The 18,968-nt window shown below is 39.6% G+C and overlaps 1 protein-coding gene across 1 annotated transcript in view; it reads right to left on the reverse strand.

Moving 5' to 3' along the window:
• Nucleotides 1-18,968, reverse strand: part of STK38 (serine/threonine kinase 38) — a 42,237-nt gene that overhangs the window by 2,396 nt on the left and 20,873 nt on the right. The window contains exons 6-13 of the mRNA XM_044250209.1: nucleotides 15,270-15,393; nucleotides 12,809-12,963; nucleotides 8,831-8,933; nucleotides 7,956-8,017; nucleotides 2,601-2,718; nucleotides 1,429-1,552; nucleotides 1,121-1,216; nucleotides 100-194 (exon numbers count right to left, since the gene is read on the reverse strand). Of these exons, the coding sequence (XP_044106144.1) occupies nucleotides 100-194; nucleotides 1,121-1,216; nucleotides 1,429-1,552; nucleotides 2,601-2,718; nucleotides 7,956-8,017; nucleotides 8,831-8,933; nucleotides 12,809-12,963; nucleotides 15,270-15,393 (877 nt within the window). The remainder of the gene's footprint in view (nucleotides 1-99; nucleotides 195-1,120; nucleotides 1,217-1,428; nucleotides 1,553-2,600; nucleotides 2,719-7,955; nucleotides 8,018-8,830; nucleotides 8,934-12,808; nucleotides 12,964-15,269; nucleotides 15,394-18,968) is intronic.

Here is an 18,968-nt window from a genome sequence, read left to right on the forward strand (position 1 = left end):
AGAACTAAAATTCCTCTGGCTGACCTATAAACACAACCCCCAGACTGAGGGGCAATAATGTGCTTATAATGCAGCAGGAGGCACTGTTGGTGATGTTACCTGTTGGCTTAAGAATATCAGATTCTGGAAACTCATCGAAGTTTGAGGTATCATCAATGCTTTTGATCTCAATAGATATTGCAGCAGGTCTCTCTCTGCCAAGAACAGACATGATTATTATGGTTAGTAACCATGTGGATCACAGCTAATTAAGTCTTTCTCCACAGAGCCCCTGGCCTGACATGGGGAGAATATCCACTGGCGGGCAGGAGCTATTTTCTCTGAAAAGCTTCTGACACTGAGCAACCATGCCACCTGGCCACATCCAAACAAAATGAGAAAACAGAACTAACAATGATCCATAGCTGGAAATAAAGACAAAAATCATGAGAAAAATTAAAATCCCAAGTTAATGCACTGCCCTCATGACTGTAAAAAGGGGAACCCTTTGGGCGCCCCCTCAGGTGGGTTTCTGCCCTTCTACTGGAGGTGCTAATGAAGAAAGGGTTAAAAACGTGGCAAAAAGAAGCCAAAGGTAAAACTGTGAATAATGCAAATCAGAACTCAATCATGGAAGAGAGGACAATATATTCACCTTTGGTTTGGCAACTGCCCAATGCCAAACACCAGGTGAGAAGGGCTGCTGCGGGCCACCCTCCACAGTCCTCCACAGTCCTCCACAGCCCCTGAGGTGGCCAGCTCACTCTCCCTCCACACGCCCCTTCTGACTCCAGCTTCCTGTGGCCAGGGACAGCCCTGTTGGCAGCTCCCAACACTTCAGAAGTTGGAGTATTCTAGGTAAGAGCAAGGGCAACACACTTCTTAGGTGCTCCCTTCACCATGGAACCCAAATGTCCCTTCACTCAGGAAATAACTGCTGGCTTCACCACATCCCCTGGCACATGGCTGATGGAAAGCCCCAGCTCCCAACCCTCACCACGAAGGAAAATCAAGAGAAGACCCTAAGTTTCTAAGAAGTCCTCTTTCCTTACCTGGTTTGCCAATAATAGTGCTTCTAAATTAGTATGAAGCAAATTATAGCCTTTCTGAAATAATCCTGAAAGTTTTTATATGGATATACCTGATGTGTTCCCAGTCAACGCCTTCAAAAAAAGGATTGCTTTTGATTTCCTCAACTCCAGGGGCTCCAATTCTATGTTCCCACTCACAGCAGAATCTGGAAAAGACAGAAGCCTTTCAGCATACCTCACATAGTCTCTTTGGAAAAAGAAAAGGAATAACTCCTCCCCCACCACCTTTTTTTAAAGAGAGAAATGGGAGAGAGCAGGGGACAGACCCAGGTAATAATTTAAGTTTTAAAAAAAAAATGAATTCACTCATGTCAAAAAACCTGGATGGGAGGTGGGGGAGATGTTCTCTGACTAATACCTCAAAATTAGATCCTTGGCTTTCTCAGAGATAGGAACTTCTGGAGGAAAAGTCAAAGTTTCTTTCCAGTTCATCACCTTCTTATATGTCTCTTGAGGGGTCTCAGAACAGAAAGGTGGGTAGCCTGTAATAAAAAAGGAACTTCGGAGCTTTGACACTCCAGAACTTTGAATCTGACGAAGAGCATTCTCCTTAATATGATTCTATACATCTTTAGCCCTCCACATAACCTCTTCTGTGACTTCCATTCATTCCAGAAAACATCTAATTTTTCATTTTCCCCTCAAACTCCTAAGCCTAAAGTGAATTTGTGCTTCTGGTGCCACAAGGGAAGCAGCTAACAGCTGAAGCTGGAAAAGGAAAGGAGGACAAGCACAGCCTTGCACATGTGCACACTGTGCTCCAAGAAGAAATGAAAGGATGAAACAACATCACTGAGAAACGACCTTGTTCTTGGAATATCATTACATAGGTAAAGTGCTAAACAAGTTGAAAAGGAAAAAAGCATAGGTTTTAAAGGTGACAACCATACCTCTTCTTGAGAACAACAGACAAGGGGATAAATACTCTCAGACCATATTACTTGGCATGGCCTCCACACAGATCATATCCACCTCCACAGGCATCCATCCAAAGTTCCCAAAGACAGCGCAGCCAGAAGCCATACTAGTCGGCCGCCGACTCCCGCACTCAGGACTGCCATGGACACTCATGCTCTCGGGCACATGGCCACCCACCCCGTCACAGTGTCCCCTAAATACACAGACACACCATACCAATAAGAGAGAGAGAGATCAGAGGGTTCCATGCTCTGAAGGCTTAGAGAGAGGAAGGGGTCAGCAAGAAAGTAGAGTACGTGAGGCCAACGCCCAGTTAAAGTTCTCGCATACAATGAAGTGGAAGAAATGCTAGAGACTCAAAGAGCTGCTAGGAGAGGATGAAAAAGGGGAAGAAGAACAGGATAAATGAACAACAAAGCAACCACAAGGTGCCAGGAAGCCAGACACTAAAGTTGACTATTTGAAGGCCACAAGCTTTCTATCTACGAGACTTCATGTTAAAAGACAAGAGGGGAAAAGTGCTTGGATCACCCCCAACTGAAACAGTCTATTATCAATATGGGACTCTTTCCTGGCTTTACAGAAAAAGTCCTCTGAAAGCATGCAACTTACCGATGAGCATCTCATACATGATCACCCCAAGCGACCACCAATCACAGAGCTTGTTGTACCCGGTCTGCATGAACACCTCAGGAGCAATGTAGTCAGGAGTGCCTACCGTGGAGAAGGCCTGAAACACGTACCATACATCAGGGGGGCCCCACAGGCAGGAGGGTGCCCAGAGTTCTGTTCTAGAGACCAAAGGTTCCAAGAACCACCTACAGGTACCCACAAACTAACTGAGTAGGATACCCCATAGCTTCACGGCAAAACTGATTTTGATTATGATTTTGCCATTTACTCATGTAGCTCTGGCTTTGCCAGAGCACTTCCAAAACAAACAATAACACTTGGTCAGGGAGGCAAGAGACCATTCCTAAATAGAGCCAAAGCCCATGGTCAATCAGGACAGAGATATCCATCTTAACAACTTGTACCATGGTTCACTGAGCACCCAGTGAGTGAGTGCACGGCTCCATACTTCTTGTATACTTCGGAGCCTATTTCGTCCTGACACAACTTAGCAAAGGGCTTTACCAGAAGATAAAAAAATGTGACGCCCAAAACAGCTTTGTTCATGGGCTCAGGACTAATTAAGTGGCAGAACTCAGTTTGAAAATGAAATACCTTGTCTAAATTATCCCTTTTTCTGTTATAAATATTCCTTGATTTGGCAAAGTCAGAAAGGGAAGCTTTATTATTACAAGTTACTCATATCCTATAGGTTAGAAATGTATGTCTATTTACCAAACATACTCATTTATATAAACGGTTCTTAGGGGAATCTTTTCTAAATTCAAGTAATCTACTCTCATATACCAGGACTACAATACTCAAAGCCTGCCAGTGCACTCAGCATTTGAGGGTTTATCACATAGAAGGCTCTAATCTAAGCACTTTGATATTATAGAATTTCTAACATTAAAAATAACACCTGTGTTGTCTTTTGAAAATGTTTATTACAGAATGCTGCAAACATACAGGAAAAAAAAAAAACCAGCATACAACACACCTGTACCTATTGCCCATATTAAACAGAGGTTAATCATCTGCCATATTTGTTGTAGATCAGTTGTTTCTTTTTAAAGACAAAAAACTATAGGAACAATTAAAACCATAGTCCCTTCCTCCTTCCCTACTGAAGTCAAAACCACCCTGAAGTTGCTGTGCTATGCTTATATGAAGATTTGCATAAATGACATAATATTACTTCCTGAATACTTCCACTTTTAATAAAGGGTTTCACTTGGTACTTGTTAGTCTACAATGCTACAACTTGTGTTGACTCAACATTATGATTTTGCCATTTACTCAGGTAGCTCTGGCTCATCCATTTCACTGCTATACAAGTACTCCATTATACAAATGTAACGATGTTTTGTTTTTTATCCATTCTCCTGTGGCTTCCAATGTCTCACTATGACAACACCTGAATAAACACTCCTGCGACCCCTCTTGGCCACTAGAGCAAGAATTTCTCTAAAGGATCTACCAGGAGGAGTACCACTGGGTCTTGCATTATGAACATCTTCAACTTAGACATCTTTCAACTGTCCTCCAAAGTGTTTATACCTATTGAAACACCTGCTGTGGGGATGAGCTCCTGGTGTTCCATATCTCACCAACACCTGGTTCTGTCAGACTTTTTAACTTTTGCCAATCTGATGAATATGAAATGAGATCTGGCTGTTTTAATTTACATTTCCTTTATTTCTAGCAAGGTTGATCATGTATTCGTTCACTGATTAGCCAATTAGATCTTTTTTTCTCTGAATTCTAGTTCGGATCCTTTGCCCATTCGTTTTTTAGTTGCATTATCTTTTTTCTTATTGATTCGCAGGAATTCTCTATGAATCCAGGGCATTAATCCTGATTCAGGACATAATCCTTTACATATTGGAAATAACTTCCCCCTGTGTGAGGTTATCATTTTTATTACGGTTTTTAAGTGCTGTTATATATTATATATACCAAAAAATATGTAATTATCAAGTTATGAAGCATAATAATGAATAACCATGAGTTCAACTAAAGAAATGAATCATTACTAATGTCATTAGAACTAAACATGCACTCCTCTCCTTTCCATCCTCCTGCCTTTCCTAACCCCTATGGTTCAATTTTGTTTATCATTCCTCTGCTTTTAAAAAGATATTTATTTAATTTTGCCCCACATCTGTCTCTAAATGAGATCTTAGCTTTATTTTGGGACTTTGCAATTTGCAATTTGGGATCATTCTACACACAGTCTTCTGCTCCTTGATTTTTTTCTTCTCAACATTTTGTTCCTGAAATTGATCCATGATGTTCCATGTAGTTTTAAATCAATTCCTTTCACTGCTGTAAAACATTTTACCCCACAGTGAAACCATTTTCTGTCAGTGGGACACAGGGTTATTTCCAGTTTTTTTGTTATTACAAAAATGTAATAAACATTCTTATACATGGCTTCTGGTTCACAAGTGCAAATTTTTTCAGACCATATTACTATAGGTAGAATCTCTGGGTTGTAGGGTATGTACATGAACTATAACATAATTCCAAAGTAGCGGGACCATATGTGGCTTATCATTTGTTTATGTCTTTCCATATATAAAGGGGTTTTTTTCTTTAAAGTAAAATCAAATTTTCCTTTATGATTTGTACTTCTTGTATCTTAATGATTTGTACTTCTTTTTTTTATTTTTAAAGATTTTATTTATTTATTTGACAGAGAGAAATCACAAGTAGATGGAGAGGCAGGCAGAGAGAGAGGGAAGCAGGCTCCCTGCTGAGCAGAGAACCCGATGCGGGACTCGATCCCAGGACCCTGAGATCATGACCTGAGCCGAAGGCAGCGGCTTAACCCACTGAGCCACCCAGGCGCCCCCCCCCTTTTTTTTTTTTTTAAAGATTTTATTTATTTATTTGACAGAGAGAAATCACAAGTAGATGGAGAGGCAGGCAGAGAGAGAGGGAAGCGATTTGTACTTCTTGTATCTTAATGTTTTTTAAAAATCCTTCCTTACTCCAAGATCACCCTTTCAAGATCACCCTATAATATTTTAAAATTTTTAAATTTAAATTTAAAATTATTTAAAAATTTTTAAAGGTTTTAAGTTTTATTTTATTTTATTATTTTTATTATTTTTTATTAGTTTTATTTTATTATTTTTATTTTTCCATCTACAACTTATTTTTTATATACTATAAAGTAGGAATCCATTTTTTCCAACAACTGATACAAGTATCAATTGTTATTTTTAAAGTTTTAAAGTCTGTGACATGGACTGTGCTCTCCAAGAAGTATATTCATTCTAATCATAAAGGTTAAGAAACTACAGAAACCCCTCAACTTAGAAATTAGATTTATTCCAGCAAAGCTGAATGTTAAGTAGATCTTATTTTTAAAAAAATTTCTATTATAAAACCAGAGACTGGGGCACCTGGCTGGCTCAGTCAGTAGAGCATGCAACTCCTGATCTCGGGGTTGTGAGTTCAAGCCCCATACTGGGCACAGAAATTACTTTACATACATACCTACATACCTACATACATACATACATACATACATAAGCACTGTGGCCAAAGGTTAACTCTTGGCTTGCTTTAAAAAAAATTTTTTTAAATCAGGATTCCTTATCTTTTGTTAGCTTCCAAAACACAGGTAAATACCAGTTTAAATAATGCAGAGCTATTGTTTGAGAAACAGTTATTTTCAGTGGAGAGTCTCAACCTTTACTGTACAATAAAATCACCCAGAGTCCTTTCAAAAAATCAGATACCCAGATTATAAACCCCAAACCAACTGAATCTATATCTGGGAGTAGGACCCCAGGCATCAATAGGTTCTAAAGCCCTGCAGGTGATTCTGATGTGCAGCCAAGGTTAAGATTTACTACTCAATGGAGAGATGTAATAGAAGCATCTGACCAAATTTGTTCCTAATATTTCCTCAATAAGCTATGTAAACAGTTTTTCGACCACATACAGAATTCAGACACTTAAAAAAGAGTATCAGAGTCCGTAAGAAAAGGAGACTCTGATATATCTGACTATACCAAAGTTAAGTATCCCAGTTCATGTGAGAAAAAGATATCCACGATGAATTTCAGTTACTACATCTCTAGAAGTGTTTGGTTTAAGATAATGCCTCTCCCAGGGCTCAGGCTGACTAAAAAAATCATTATACTCAAAGCACAGTCTGGCATGAGGCCCACTGAGAGGCTTAAAAAATGCAAGCCTTTCTTTTGATGCTTTCTTAAACAACCTTATAGGCATCCACTTCCACTAGGACAGACAGCTACTTCCCAGTGACCTACTCACCGAGTTATTAAAGATACTACAGAGAACTCTAGTTCAGTATTTGACTAGGAAGTCTGACTGAAATACAGTATTTGGCAAACCCACCAAGTTACTACTACATACACCGACAAGCAGAAGTGCCACCATTTCTAGGCACACATTTACATGAGCACACATGTACACATGTACATGACCATCACTCTGAATTAGCCATCGTCTTCCATGGCTGCTGTTCTTGCTTTCTACACCCAACTGTTAGCTTAGCTTTACCGTCATTTATTTCATCCACTATGTGTTTCTAGCAAAACCTAAATATGTGGTGATATACATTTCTATTGTCTCTGGTCTATAATTTTCCAATAACTAGACACTGGGACATAGAGATTATACTTCAGATATAAACCAATGAATTAGAATAAAAGTCTGCCTAGAAAGCAATATTTCACTGGTGAATTTGTAATATTTAAATAACTTCCAACATATCATTAAGGTAAATGCAGTAATGATAATTATTTTTAGGCTTGTAGGGCATAATGTTATATGTACATACTTAAATACTTACAAAGTTAAAAGCACTTTCCTTAAATTTCTCTCCAATTTTTATCACCAAGTTCTCTTTTCCACCACAAAGGAGGAAAGAGTAAGGCAGGTGAACTGAAGTCTTGACTTGCACAAGTGAATCAAAATTTTAAAAGTTTGAGAACCACTGCCTTAAAGCTCTGGGTAAGATGTCTGTAACTAAGTTTCATCTTAAGAGACCTCCAGTTTAAATATATCTCATTTACAACACCATAAAAATAGGGAACAGGTGGAATAGGAAGGAAAGGGGTTGTCACCAATGTAAAGGATTGGAATGAAGTCCTCCATTAAAACATCACAACCAAAACAACCTAATATTATCTTCCCTCTTTCAAAAGATTACCTTTGGTGCCACTGGCAGTGTGACAATGTTCTATTAAGGTAATCTTAAAAGCAAGGAATAGATATGCTGTAAACACTTGTTGAATGCAAATTCACGTACCTATTTTTTAAATTTATTCATACTCAGGTTGTAGCATTTAAGAAGCCACAGATATTACTTACTAGCTGACGTCTATTTCTTTTCCAGGTTTCTGCTTTCCTTTTGGAATTCATGTTCTGGAAAGCTAAAAGCAAAGAGAACAATCAAAGTTTAGACGGGTATGTTTACTACTTTTTTAGGCTCTGGTTCAAGCCCCATGAGATCTTAAAGTCTTGCCTTTCTGCCCATACATTAGTAACTCTAGATAACATACTTCCCAGCAAGTCTGTAAACCCAAATCAAAGGCGTGGAAGCATTAGCTCAAGAATCACAAAGTCATGTGGGTCATGTGACCACAAAAGACAGTCATTCATCAGAATTACAGGACTAGTTTCATCAGCAGCAAAGGTCCCAAACTGGACCGAAAATATTGTAATTTCTCAAAATTACCATCAAGTAATTTCCATGAGTAATAACTGGTCCATATTCACAGACTTCAGAATTAAAATACATTTTTGATATAAGTTACTCCAGGATGAACTGTAATTATACAACATAGTTTCAATGGTTTCACAGTGTTGGAGTGAAAATAACACTTACAAAGATCAATTTCTTTCTGCCATGACAGAAAGAAGCACGTAGGATAAATCTAATCTGGAGTTGGTCCCAGGACTTGTTCCTCTACTTCCGCTTGCCTGCCCTATATTCATTTCCAGTAACCTTCTCAGCAGAGTTCCTAAGACTGCTCTTTTCAATATCTGCCTCAATATATCTGGTAGCACTCATCTTGCCTCATCATACAATAAAAACCACAGGCACACGTGGGAGGATACTTTTATTCTCTAGACTCATGCTGTGAAAATCTCCTAATCCACCCTGCATATTTTGGTTACCAAGAGAACAGCTCTTCCAGGCCCAGGTAAGGGATAAAAAGGCTGACACCACTGTTTACACTTACTGAAATCACTGGGGAGGCTGTGGTTCAGATTCCTATAAAATTCTGTCCTGTGTGCTTTTTTCAGTCCTGTGCAAAGGCCAAAGTCAGAAAGCTTCACATGGCCCTATAGGGAAGAAGAAACAACGTAATGGATGAACATCCAGAAATGGGGAACAGACATTATACTCTCAGGCCCCTTCCAGTATCCATTACAGATCCAGAGTATGCTCTCTTTTTTTAATTTGTTTATGGGGAAAAAATAAATAAAAAATCAAATTTTAAAAATCCTATTATACTAATTACTATTAATAGAAGTATTTCAATTTTTACATATTATCTTTTTACCCAAATATAAACTTCCCACAGTTTGAACCCTCCATGGTATTTAAAGATACTTCCATGACTTTTTTTTTAAGATTTTATTTATTCATTTGACAGACAGAGCACAAGCAAGGGGAGCAGGAAGCAGAGGGAAGGGAGAAGCAGACTCCTCAGTGAGCAGAGAGCCCCATATGGACCTCGACCCAGGACCCTGGGATCATGACCCGAGCCAAAGGGAGACACTTAACTGACTGAGCCACCCAGACTCCCCCCGCCTTTTTTTTAAAGTAGGCTCCATACTCAGCGTGGAGCTCAATGTGGAGCTTGCACTCAAGACCTGAGCTGATATCAAGAGTCAGACTCTTAACCAACTGAACCACCTAGGTGCCCCCTCTTATTACTTCTTAAACTCATTCACTCAGTCCTGTGTTTCTACATGGTTTTCAAAATCACCATTTTTAAGGTCTACATAATATTCAAATGACTGAGGGGGTGCCTTCAGCTCAGGTCATGATCCCAGCATCCTGGGATCCAGCCCCATGTCCCTGCTCAGCCAGGCATCTGCTTCTCCCTTCCCCTGCTCTTGCATTCATGTGCTCTCTCTCTCTTCCTCCCTCTCAAATAAAATCTTTTAAAAAATTTCAAATGACTTAGCACATAATTTTTTACCTAACCATCGTCCCAATTCTGGATGCTTATTCCATTTCAAATTCTTCCCTCTCATATAATGTGGATTATAAGGACCTCTGTGATAGAGTCTGTGTTCCCAACCCTAACCATGCAAGGTACAGAGGATAGTCTCAATAAATGATTGTGAAATAATGAGTAAATGAACAAATTTTTGTTCATGTAACTTTGCCTCTTAAATTGTTTATGATATAGCCCAAGAAATAAATAATTCCAAAGACAGAGAATCAATGTTATTGCATCGTTCCTGACAAATGTTGCTATACTATATTTTAATCTTAAGTGTCTGGCTCTATCAGTCTCTTCAAGGAACACTTACACCTCCTCTGAGCCAAGCCTCATGTTTTAAATGTGTCGTCTCATTTTATAACTCTTAAGCCACACTTCAATGACTCAGACTCATTAAATGGCTTGCTGGTGAAATGGCAGAACCAAAGCCAGAAATCAATTCAAGTTCCTTTTCTCCAAACCAGGATTACCTACCCTCTCCAACCCCTTGATCTCATCTGGAAAATGGAAATAATGGTCTCTTCCTGGCAGGAACGAAGAGAATTAATGCATATAAGGCTCCTAACCTAGTGCCTGGCACATAAGCAGTCCTGAGGAAGAGGCAAGTGTTCTCGGAGTGATAAAATTTCAAGCAGTAAGGAAATAAAGCCAAAAACACAGAAGGAAATCCTCATGCTCAGGGATCTACACTGTTCAACATCACATAATTAGAAGTGGTGTGGCCAAGGTTTAAGTCCTGGTAACTTCAACATCTGTGGTCTTTCCATACCACACTCCTTCAGGACATCCTTAGGCCTTAACATATAAACTTCTCAGGATAGAGAAGGAGGCTACAGAAGCACCGCTCAGATGGGTGAGGTTTATATTGTTTCGTTTTACAGAAATCCCATTAGGTTTGGTGGTGTGTGTGTGTGTGTGTGTGTGTGTGTGTGTATACATAGGTACATGCACAACAAAGTAAACAGCCAAATGAAGACAGCTTTGAGCTTGCTAACCTGGCATCATTTTTTTCAGATCTGCAAGTAACTTGTTGTACAAGTAAAGGAAAAGAGTTTAATTCCAGTTCTCAAAACTAGACTTCACCTGGACACCTCTAAGAAAGGAATGTGTCTTAAAAATCATTACCTGGGGCGCCTGGGTGGCTCAGTGGGTTAAAGCCTCTGCCTTCGGCTCAGGTCATGATCCCAGGGTCCTGGGATCAAACCCCGCATCGGGCTCTCTGCTCAGTAGGGAGCCTGCTTCCCCCACTTTCTCTCTCTGCCTGCCTCTCTGCCTACTTCTGCTCTGTCAAATAAATAAATAAATAAAATCTTTAAAAAAAAAAATCATTACCTGAAGCAAATGCTATTCAAGCCTACATTCTCAGGGAATTCTGTAGCTATCCTAAGTATGCAGCAGGAACTCAAAACATCTAATTTCACTTCTAGAATCTGCACAGCTGAACACCTAAATAAGCTCGCTTGTGAGAATTTTTCTACAAGTCTGGGCAAGCATCTTGTAGACAGAGAATGTGCACCTAAAAGGGCTCCCGACTTCTCCTCAGCCACACTGAGGCCCCAAGTTCTTTGCCTTCAAGATGTTTGCTGGACCTCCACATAGACTACGGGGTTCATACTAAGCCTGCACTAAGACACCAAGAGTACAGGACCAGGGCATCTGAACCCAACCACATAAAGTAGGGCCACTGCTCTATTAAAAGTATATCTGAACACAATGACATAGAAAATTAACTTTATATACATTAACATTTTAAAAGCAGAATACCAAGCTACTTTTAGGATATTAACTGTACATAAATTATAAACACAAAGAGAAGAGGTACTGAAGATACTGTACCAAAATAGTAGCAATCTTCGAATGATGAGGTTATAGGTATTTTTCTTCTTTATAACTCTTTATACTGTCCAAATTTTCTACTATGTATACACATTATTCTTATGAAGAAAAAAGCTACTAACCAGAAATTATTTGGTAAATCTCCTGCCACCTCAAAATAGAAAGATAAAATTTTTTTAAAGAAAATATACCAAAAGCTCAGGTTTCTCAAAGATCACGAGCAAATTATCAAAAGACAGCACTGAGCTGGCTCAGTCAGTGGAGCATGTGACTCTAGATCTCGGGGTTGTGAGTTCGAACCCCACAGTGGGTGTAGAGATTACTTAAATAAATACAACTTTTTAAAAAATGGCAATAAAGAAAAATACCCTAAGAATTAAATTCACTGTTCTGTGTAAAAGAAGAGTTCAGCCCAGACAACAATTCTGTGTAACAGAACAAAACATCCTAAAATTTTAGAGCTGGAAGGGACTCTGGAGCTTCTCTGGATCAATATATTCACTTTACAGATACATGAGGTCTGGACAGTGGGGAGACTTGCCAAGAAGCAGCCAGCAATCTAGCAGCACAGGGACTCTCTTCTTATTTGCTGTGAGTTTAAGAACCAAGCAAGTGAACTCATTTCCATGTCTAAAGAAAAATACAATAAGACCAGTACAGAGGGTGAGCATGACTCTTCTTTAAGCAGAGGGCAAAGGATCTGGAACCTGAACTTGGGGACGGACCTCTGTTGTTGTTTTTGTTTGCCTTACTTCCTGTTTCTTGGCTGGGTTCCTCCTAATAAGGTTGCCCAACAGAGGGGTTCCCAATAGGTGATGCATTAGTGGAGTTAATTATATGCTAGGAAAAGATGACTATCTTTGGCTTTATTATAAAATAAGCTTCTAAATCAATTTTCCTCTTTCCAATTTTCAAAAAGGTCCTTTATTATTCAGAAGAATGTTCAATCAAATTATAGAGTCATACACCTTTCAGAGAAGGGAAGTAACAGCAAACTTACCTGTAAAAAAAAAAAGAGAGAGAGAGAAGAATATACAAGGCAATTCCTGGCTCCCTTACTATGATTACAAGTGGTACAGGTGTGAAAGCAGAGACTGCTCAGATGAGCAAACACACATCGAGCATGCTCCTCTCCTAGCACAATACCTTGCTGTCCAGGAGAAGGTTGTCTGGCTTGATGTCTCTGTGGATGAATCCAAGTTGGTGAATGGAGTCTATGGCTAATACTGTTTCTGCTATATAAAACTGAGTCTCCTCTTCTGTCAGGGTATCTTTCTTCATTAATAGGGTCATCATGTCCCCTGGAAACAAGAAGACACAAGCCACCATACACACACACACACACACACACACACACACGCACGCACACAACAATACATGAGTAAGTGCCAGTTTTCAGAAGGTCTTCCCTATCTGCCTACATAAGGCAGTGCTAAACAGGCCTCTTCTGTGTTCCAGAAACTGACCCCACACTGCCATTACGGGTGGAAATGGGAAGTAGTCTCTAACACTTAAAGGTAAAATACACAGCCATAGAGAGCAAAATGCTTTTAACCTAATCTGATGCTGACCACTGAGCAGTGATTTCCACTGCACTTAGGGGAGAAAAAGGATATTTCTTTCTCTCTCTCTTTTACACACACACGCACGCACAATTTGCTTAGGGTAATTTTTTTAACTTGGGAGGAAAACTGCTTTATTTTTCACTTTGCCTGCGAACTTCTCTATCCCTAGAACCGAATGGCATTTCCACATAGGTTATACTGCCCCTGTTGTAGACAGAGGCCAAAATGCTAAACAAAAAGTGAATATATGAGGAGGCAGAAAACAAGTTCTCCAGTCTCTACCTACAAAACACTTGTACATAAACAAATAAAAAGATGGGATTTAGGTAGCAGAGCATAAGTCAACAAAAGCTAAAAAGAAACTGAAAATTCTATCTCCTGGGATATGTAATGGCTGCCTCCCCCCAAGTACAGAGTGAACACCTCCCAAGATCAGTGGAGTTTTTTCTCCAGTGTTTTATTATAGGTAGTTAAATATACATCAATATGCTTTATGCAACTTTTATGACACAATTATCAGTATTCCAGCAGTTAAAAGGTAAACTCCCTAGTTTTCAGCAGAGTCAAAATTTAACTAGTTCTGCTTAATACCAGCAACATAAAATGGCGAAAAAAAAGATTCTGATCCTAACTCAATGGTCAGACAAAAGCAAAACAAAGAAAATATGTATAAGAAGTTTAAAGCTAAGAGAAACAGGAAAGATTCAGTTTAGATTCCATATAAAGCCACTTATGGTCAGAAAACAAGAAAAGAGAAAGAAACCTCTGATTTTCATAGAGCATCATGCTGGTTTTTTTTTTTTTTAATTTCATTTATAACTTTGGGGAATTTTTTTATATTCCTAGAAAAAAGGGGATATTTTAACACTCAGGCAAAACTCAAACCATTTATTAAAACGCTCTCTTTTTTTGAACCAAGACTTAAAAAACAGGATTCTCTAATCACTCCTGGCAGCTACATATTCAATCTGGAGGCACACCAGAGACACGGGGGTGGTGTACTCAGGCCAGCTCTAGGGTAGCTGTGTGGCCTTAGTGCAGTGGCCCAGGAGAATAGCCGGTGGCCTCACCTGTGCGAGTCTGCCCAGATGATCAGAGAGCTCAAGGCAGATGGTCTATGGCTCTGCAGGCCAGCTCCACCGAGTGCAAAGGGCGGGGTCCAGGAGACATGAGGAGCTATGGAAGATGGAGCATGTAAGGCTCGAGGAGACACGTGTCGAGGGGCTGGGGACTGAGCCGATTCTTATTCCTATTTAAGAACTGGCATCTAAATGTTCAGAAGTTTCTCCTAATGAGGAGACTCTTTCCTAACTTGCATTTTAACTGTTCATTAAAAATTGATGACCCTAGATCTAAAGAAAGGTTATCACAGGATAAAAATATTATGCCACAATTGTATTTGCTTTGTTATAGAACCAAAAAGAGAAAAAGTTTTCTTTTTTTTCTCCCACCAGGGTTTGCTCACAGCTCATCTGCTCACTTGCAAACAGATTGTGTTCCCCAGAACAGATGGTATGTTCTGTTACGGGTTCACTTTGGAGCAGTCTTAGGAGATACACATGCTGAGTTATGTAAAACTTGAAATCTCAGAAATGAGAAACTGTTTCTGGCTACTAATATAGGTAATGAGAAAGTCACTCCTTATTAATACAAGTTACAGAAAAAGAAACAAAAAAGTTGAAGCAAAGAATGTAATAGCTTCAATTCGGTCACCTGAGTAATTGATTATACATGATTCCCACTGACAGGAGAGCAGGCAGAGTCCCTATTTTATTCCTATATATTGAAAAAGAAAAAGAAAAGAAAGAAATGTCCATCTGAAATCATGAGAATGAATGAGAAGGTTACTTTTATGGCACTAAGAATTGTAGAAAGGCACCCCAGCACAAGACAGGTTACTGACCTCCTTTACAGACCTAAAAAAGATACAGAAAGCAACTTTGTGAGCACGGTTAAAAGTAGAAAGGAGGGTTAATTGACGTGAGAGTGAAAGAAATCACAGAACAAAAAGGAAAAATGACCTTTCATCGTCAAGTAATTACCTCCAGGCAGGAACTCCATGATTAGGTAGAGGTTTAGCTTATCCTGAAAACTATAGAACATTTTCACAACCCACAAACTGTCTGCCTCCACTAGAATGTCACGCTCCGCACGAATGTGGCCAACCTGGAGGTATACGCATTTGATTAATGACAAGCCTTGCTCTGCTTTATTCGACTGTATATTTGTTTAAACAATTTAAATACTGTTTGAGTATTAAATTGTGATGACGTAAAAGATCTAATTTGTGCTCAGGCAAACTTAAGAATTCAAAACGGAAAACATTTGACTTGAAGGTATTCAGGCATGAACACCTGAGTGATGAAAGGCTTAAAAAAATAACACAATGAATTGCTGTAATGCAAACGGCAACTTTCGCAGTGCTAGAAATTGAACTTCTGATTAGTTAAAACTACCATTCTTTGGCACAGCTTTTTGTCCCAATAACCTTTTAAGACAAAAAGAAGTCCCCGAGATGAGACTCTCTAAACAAGTCTTGCCTTGGATCTGCAAGGTTATCTGCAAGGACAGTGCCCTGGTTGACAGTTCTAGAACACTACTCCACACCATTTGGTTCACTGCTGCACAGAGAGTAAGTGCTCAGTTCTTACTAAATTCAATATAAGAACATCTAAGAGAAGTTACGGATTCAAATTTCTGGTATTTCCAGTTTTCTGCTCTTATAAACTATCTAGCTAAGGAGACCAAGTTGCCAAAAATTTGGGAAAACTGGCAGAATTACTTCATTATAATAATATTTTATTATCAAATTTACCTTATCTATTTCAAATATGTAATAGTAATCAAAACACTGCTGCATGTTATCAAATCCCAACCCCTCCTTACATAAGTGTCATAAGATGCAAAGCTGGGTTCATCCATGTCTATGTTTATTAAGACCCAGTCCAATCCTTGAGTAGAGGTTTTGCTCTTAACATATGCTGCGGGGCTTGAGTTCTCCTCTATATTTGGAGGTAAAGATGTACTAAAGCTCACAAACTTGCCCTTCTGTGGCAAACTCAGCCCCTGGTTGTTGTTTTATTTGCTACGATGTTCTATTTGCTTGCTTGTTTTATCGGAATCTCTTTAACAAAGTCAGGCACTCGCTCTTCCAGTTGGACGCAGCTCCCAGCCCTCTCCCATCTTACACATAAGCTGCCTTATTCTTTCTGCAGGCCTCAGGGCACTTGAGTTTACAGATTTCGGTTCCAAGGCTCTACTAAAATTGTTTAGGAACTTTTTAAATAGTTTCAATGTTGCAGAAAATTTCCACTTCGTACATCTCTACTTAGGGTATGAGGGTGGAAAAATGAAGAAAAGGGTGGTAAGGAACAGTGTTAGGAAATCAGGAAGAAACTGAGTAAGGGTAGATGTTTTTCCTCAGCTTTCATACAGAAGCAAAGTTTGGGGAAAAAATAATGCCACCTGCTTGACTGCAGCTGAAGCCAGGCCCTGGGCATTAGCGGACATGAAGACCATAAAAGTCAAACTCCCCCTGCCTCTGCTCCCCTGGCTGTGGAGAAGGCCTTTACTTGTCGCAGGGAACCAAAGAAAAGGGGAGGGACTACTACTACCACTCATCAGTCACCCTGGAGGACAGAACGGTGACTGCCACATTCTCTGTTTGCCAAGGGGAAAGCTCTAGGTCACCTGTGCATACCTTGCCCTTCCCTCCTGGGCTGAAACAGCAGCTAGGAACCCCAAGAGTAGAGTGGAGTCAGGTAAATACAGAGTCAGGGAGGGAAGAACCAGAGGTGCAACTCACATCAGAGGCTCCCTTTCCCTGTTCTGTAAATATATAATGGGGTAGGGAGCTAAATGCTAGCTGCTCCCCTAAGTGCTAGAAAAGCAAAGATAAAAGTGTGTATTTTGTCCCATCCTAATATGATATTGGCATCACAACTGGGGTTTTCCTTTGCAATGTAAGAGAAACATGAAAAAAAAAAATAGCTAAATGCTGGTTTCTTATCCTCTAAAATTTATTATCCTTAAAAATTTCCACCCTATGGATCAGGATAACAACCTGAACTCTCAGTGAGTAGCTTTAATTCCTTTTCAGTTTAGTAAAAGCAAACAACAAAGGTAGGTACCTCTACCTAAAAAAAATGAGGCTCTGAATCTAAACTTTGTCAGGCCCACTCAAAAGTGATGGATCTGGGGCGCCTGGGTGGCTCAGTGGGTTAAGCCGCTGCCTTCAGCTCAGGTCATGATCTCAGGGTCCTGGGATCGAGTCCCGCATCAGGCTCTCTGCTCAGCAGGGAGCCTGCTTCCCTTCCTCTCTCTGCCTGCCTCTCTGTGTACTTGTGATCTCTCTCTGTCAAATAAATAAATAAATAAATCTTTAAAAAAAAAAAAAAAAAGTGATGGATCTGCACTGGTCTACTTCCTGTCACACCCGACACAAACTATGCTTCAGAATGGCTGATCCAGGCAGCGTGTGGGGCCAGAGACTTTAACTGGGCCACCCTGAGATCAAACCCACAGAGTCCAGCAGCATGGTGAGCTAACAATTCAGTTAATGCATTGTTTAAAATCTCATTCTCAGAGAAAGCCCCTCTACTCTCATGTAGGAGAACTTTAGAAAATGATTTTGAAGAAAGTACAATATTCAAAAAACTATTTTTACACCCTATGCTTGGGATTGTCCTCTGTGACCCTGCTGGGCAACAGGCACACGCTATGAAGGATCAATAAGGGAAAATCCTCATGCACACTTCTTTTTACAATGTGATTCTGAACACTAATTGTTTGATGAAGAAATGTTTTAAAAGCCTTTGTTTTAAAAAACTATAGGAAATAGGTCTTGTAAAAATAAGCTTTACTTACAAAATACAAAAATACACTGACTAATCAATATAGTTTCACATTTCATTTTTCAAGACTAACTGAAACTCTTTCACTGCCTATACCCATTCCACACACTAATTTTAGATAACACATAAACAGGGCTGTTGAGCGTTCTGAATGGAGCCAGCATTAGCATTAGCTATGATGTCTGAAGGTTCACTGCCAGGGTATTTGATACTCTCAACCAAAATTCCTGCGACTCTAAGTTTATGGGTCGTGTATGAAAATTGAAGAGAAAATAAAAACTCCAAACGGTGACTGAAACTTAAAAGGCAGAGAAGCCTCAACGATCATGTCTCAAGAGGCAGAAGGGACTGGCTGCAGAGCTGCTCTCCATTCCTGCTCTTGCACTCTACACCCAGAGCTCTCCTTGCCACGGGGTCTCTCTTTGCCCTCCTGGAGCATCTGATCCTTTACAGGACATATGCAGGCATCACCCACTACAATCTGTTCTTAAGCAAACTGTTCAATGAAATTAGATTTACAGAAACACAGCATTCTTGTTTTTAATATATTATCCAATATTAAAAATTTTATTTTGCATAAGGTACTTCTCATCTTATATATCTCTACTCCAAGTAGGTTTAGGTTTTAGAAAGTGCTCTTAATCCTTAAAAGAGAATTTGCACTGCTCTGCCGTTTGCATTAGATTTTTTTCAAATTCATTCAGAAAGAAGACTGGTCTCTCTTGGGTAGTAATGAGCTACTCAGAAGACCCAACTTTGGTTTGAGGGTACAGAATGAAGCATAGTAAGACACATTTTAGATTCCAAATTCCAAATTCTGGTTCCCAAGTCTCAGTTCCAAAGTATATATATACAATTTCTCTTAGCATTCAGTAGGAACACGCTACC

This window comes from Neovison vison, chromosome 1 (genome assembly GCF_020171115.1).
Source record: "Neovison vison isolate M4711 chromosome 1, ASM_NN_V1, whole genome shotgun sequence".
NCBI lineage: Eukaryota > Metazoa > Chordata > Mammalia > Carnivora > Mustelidae > Neogale > Neogale vison.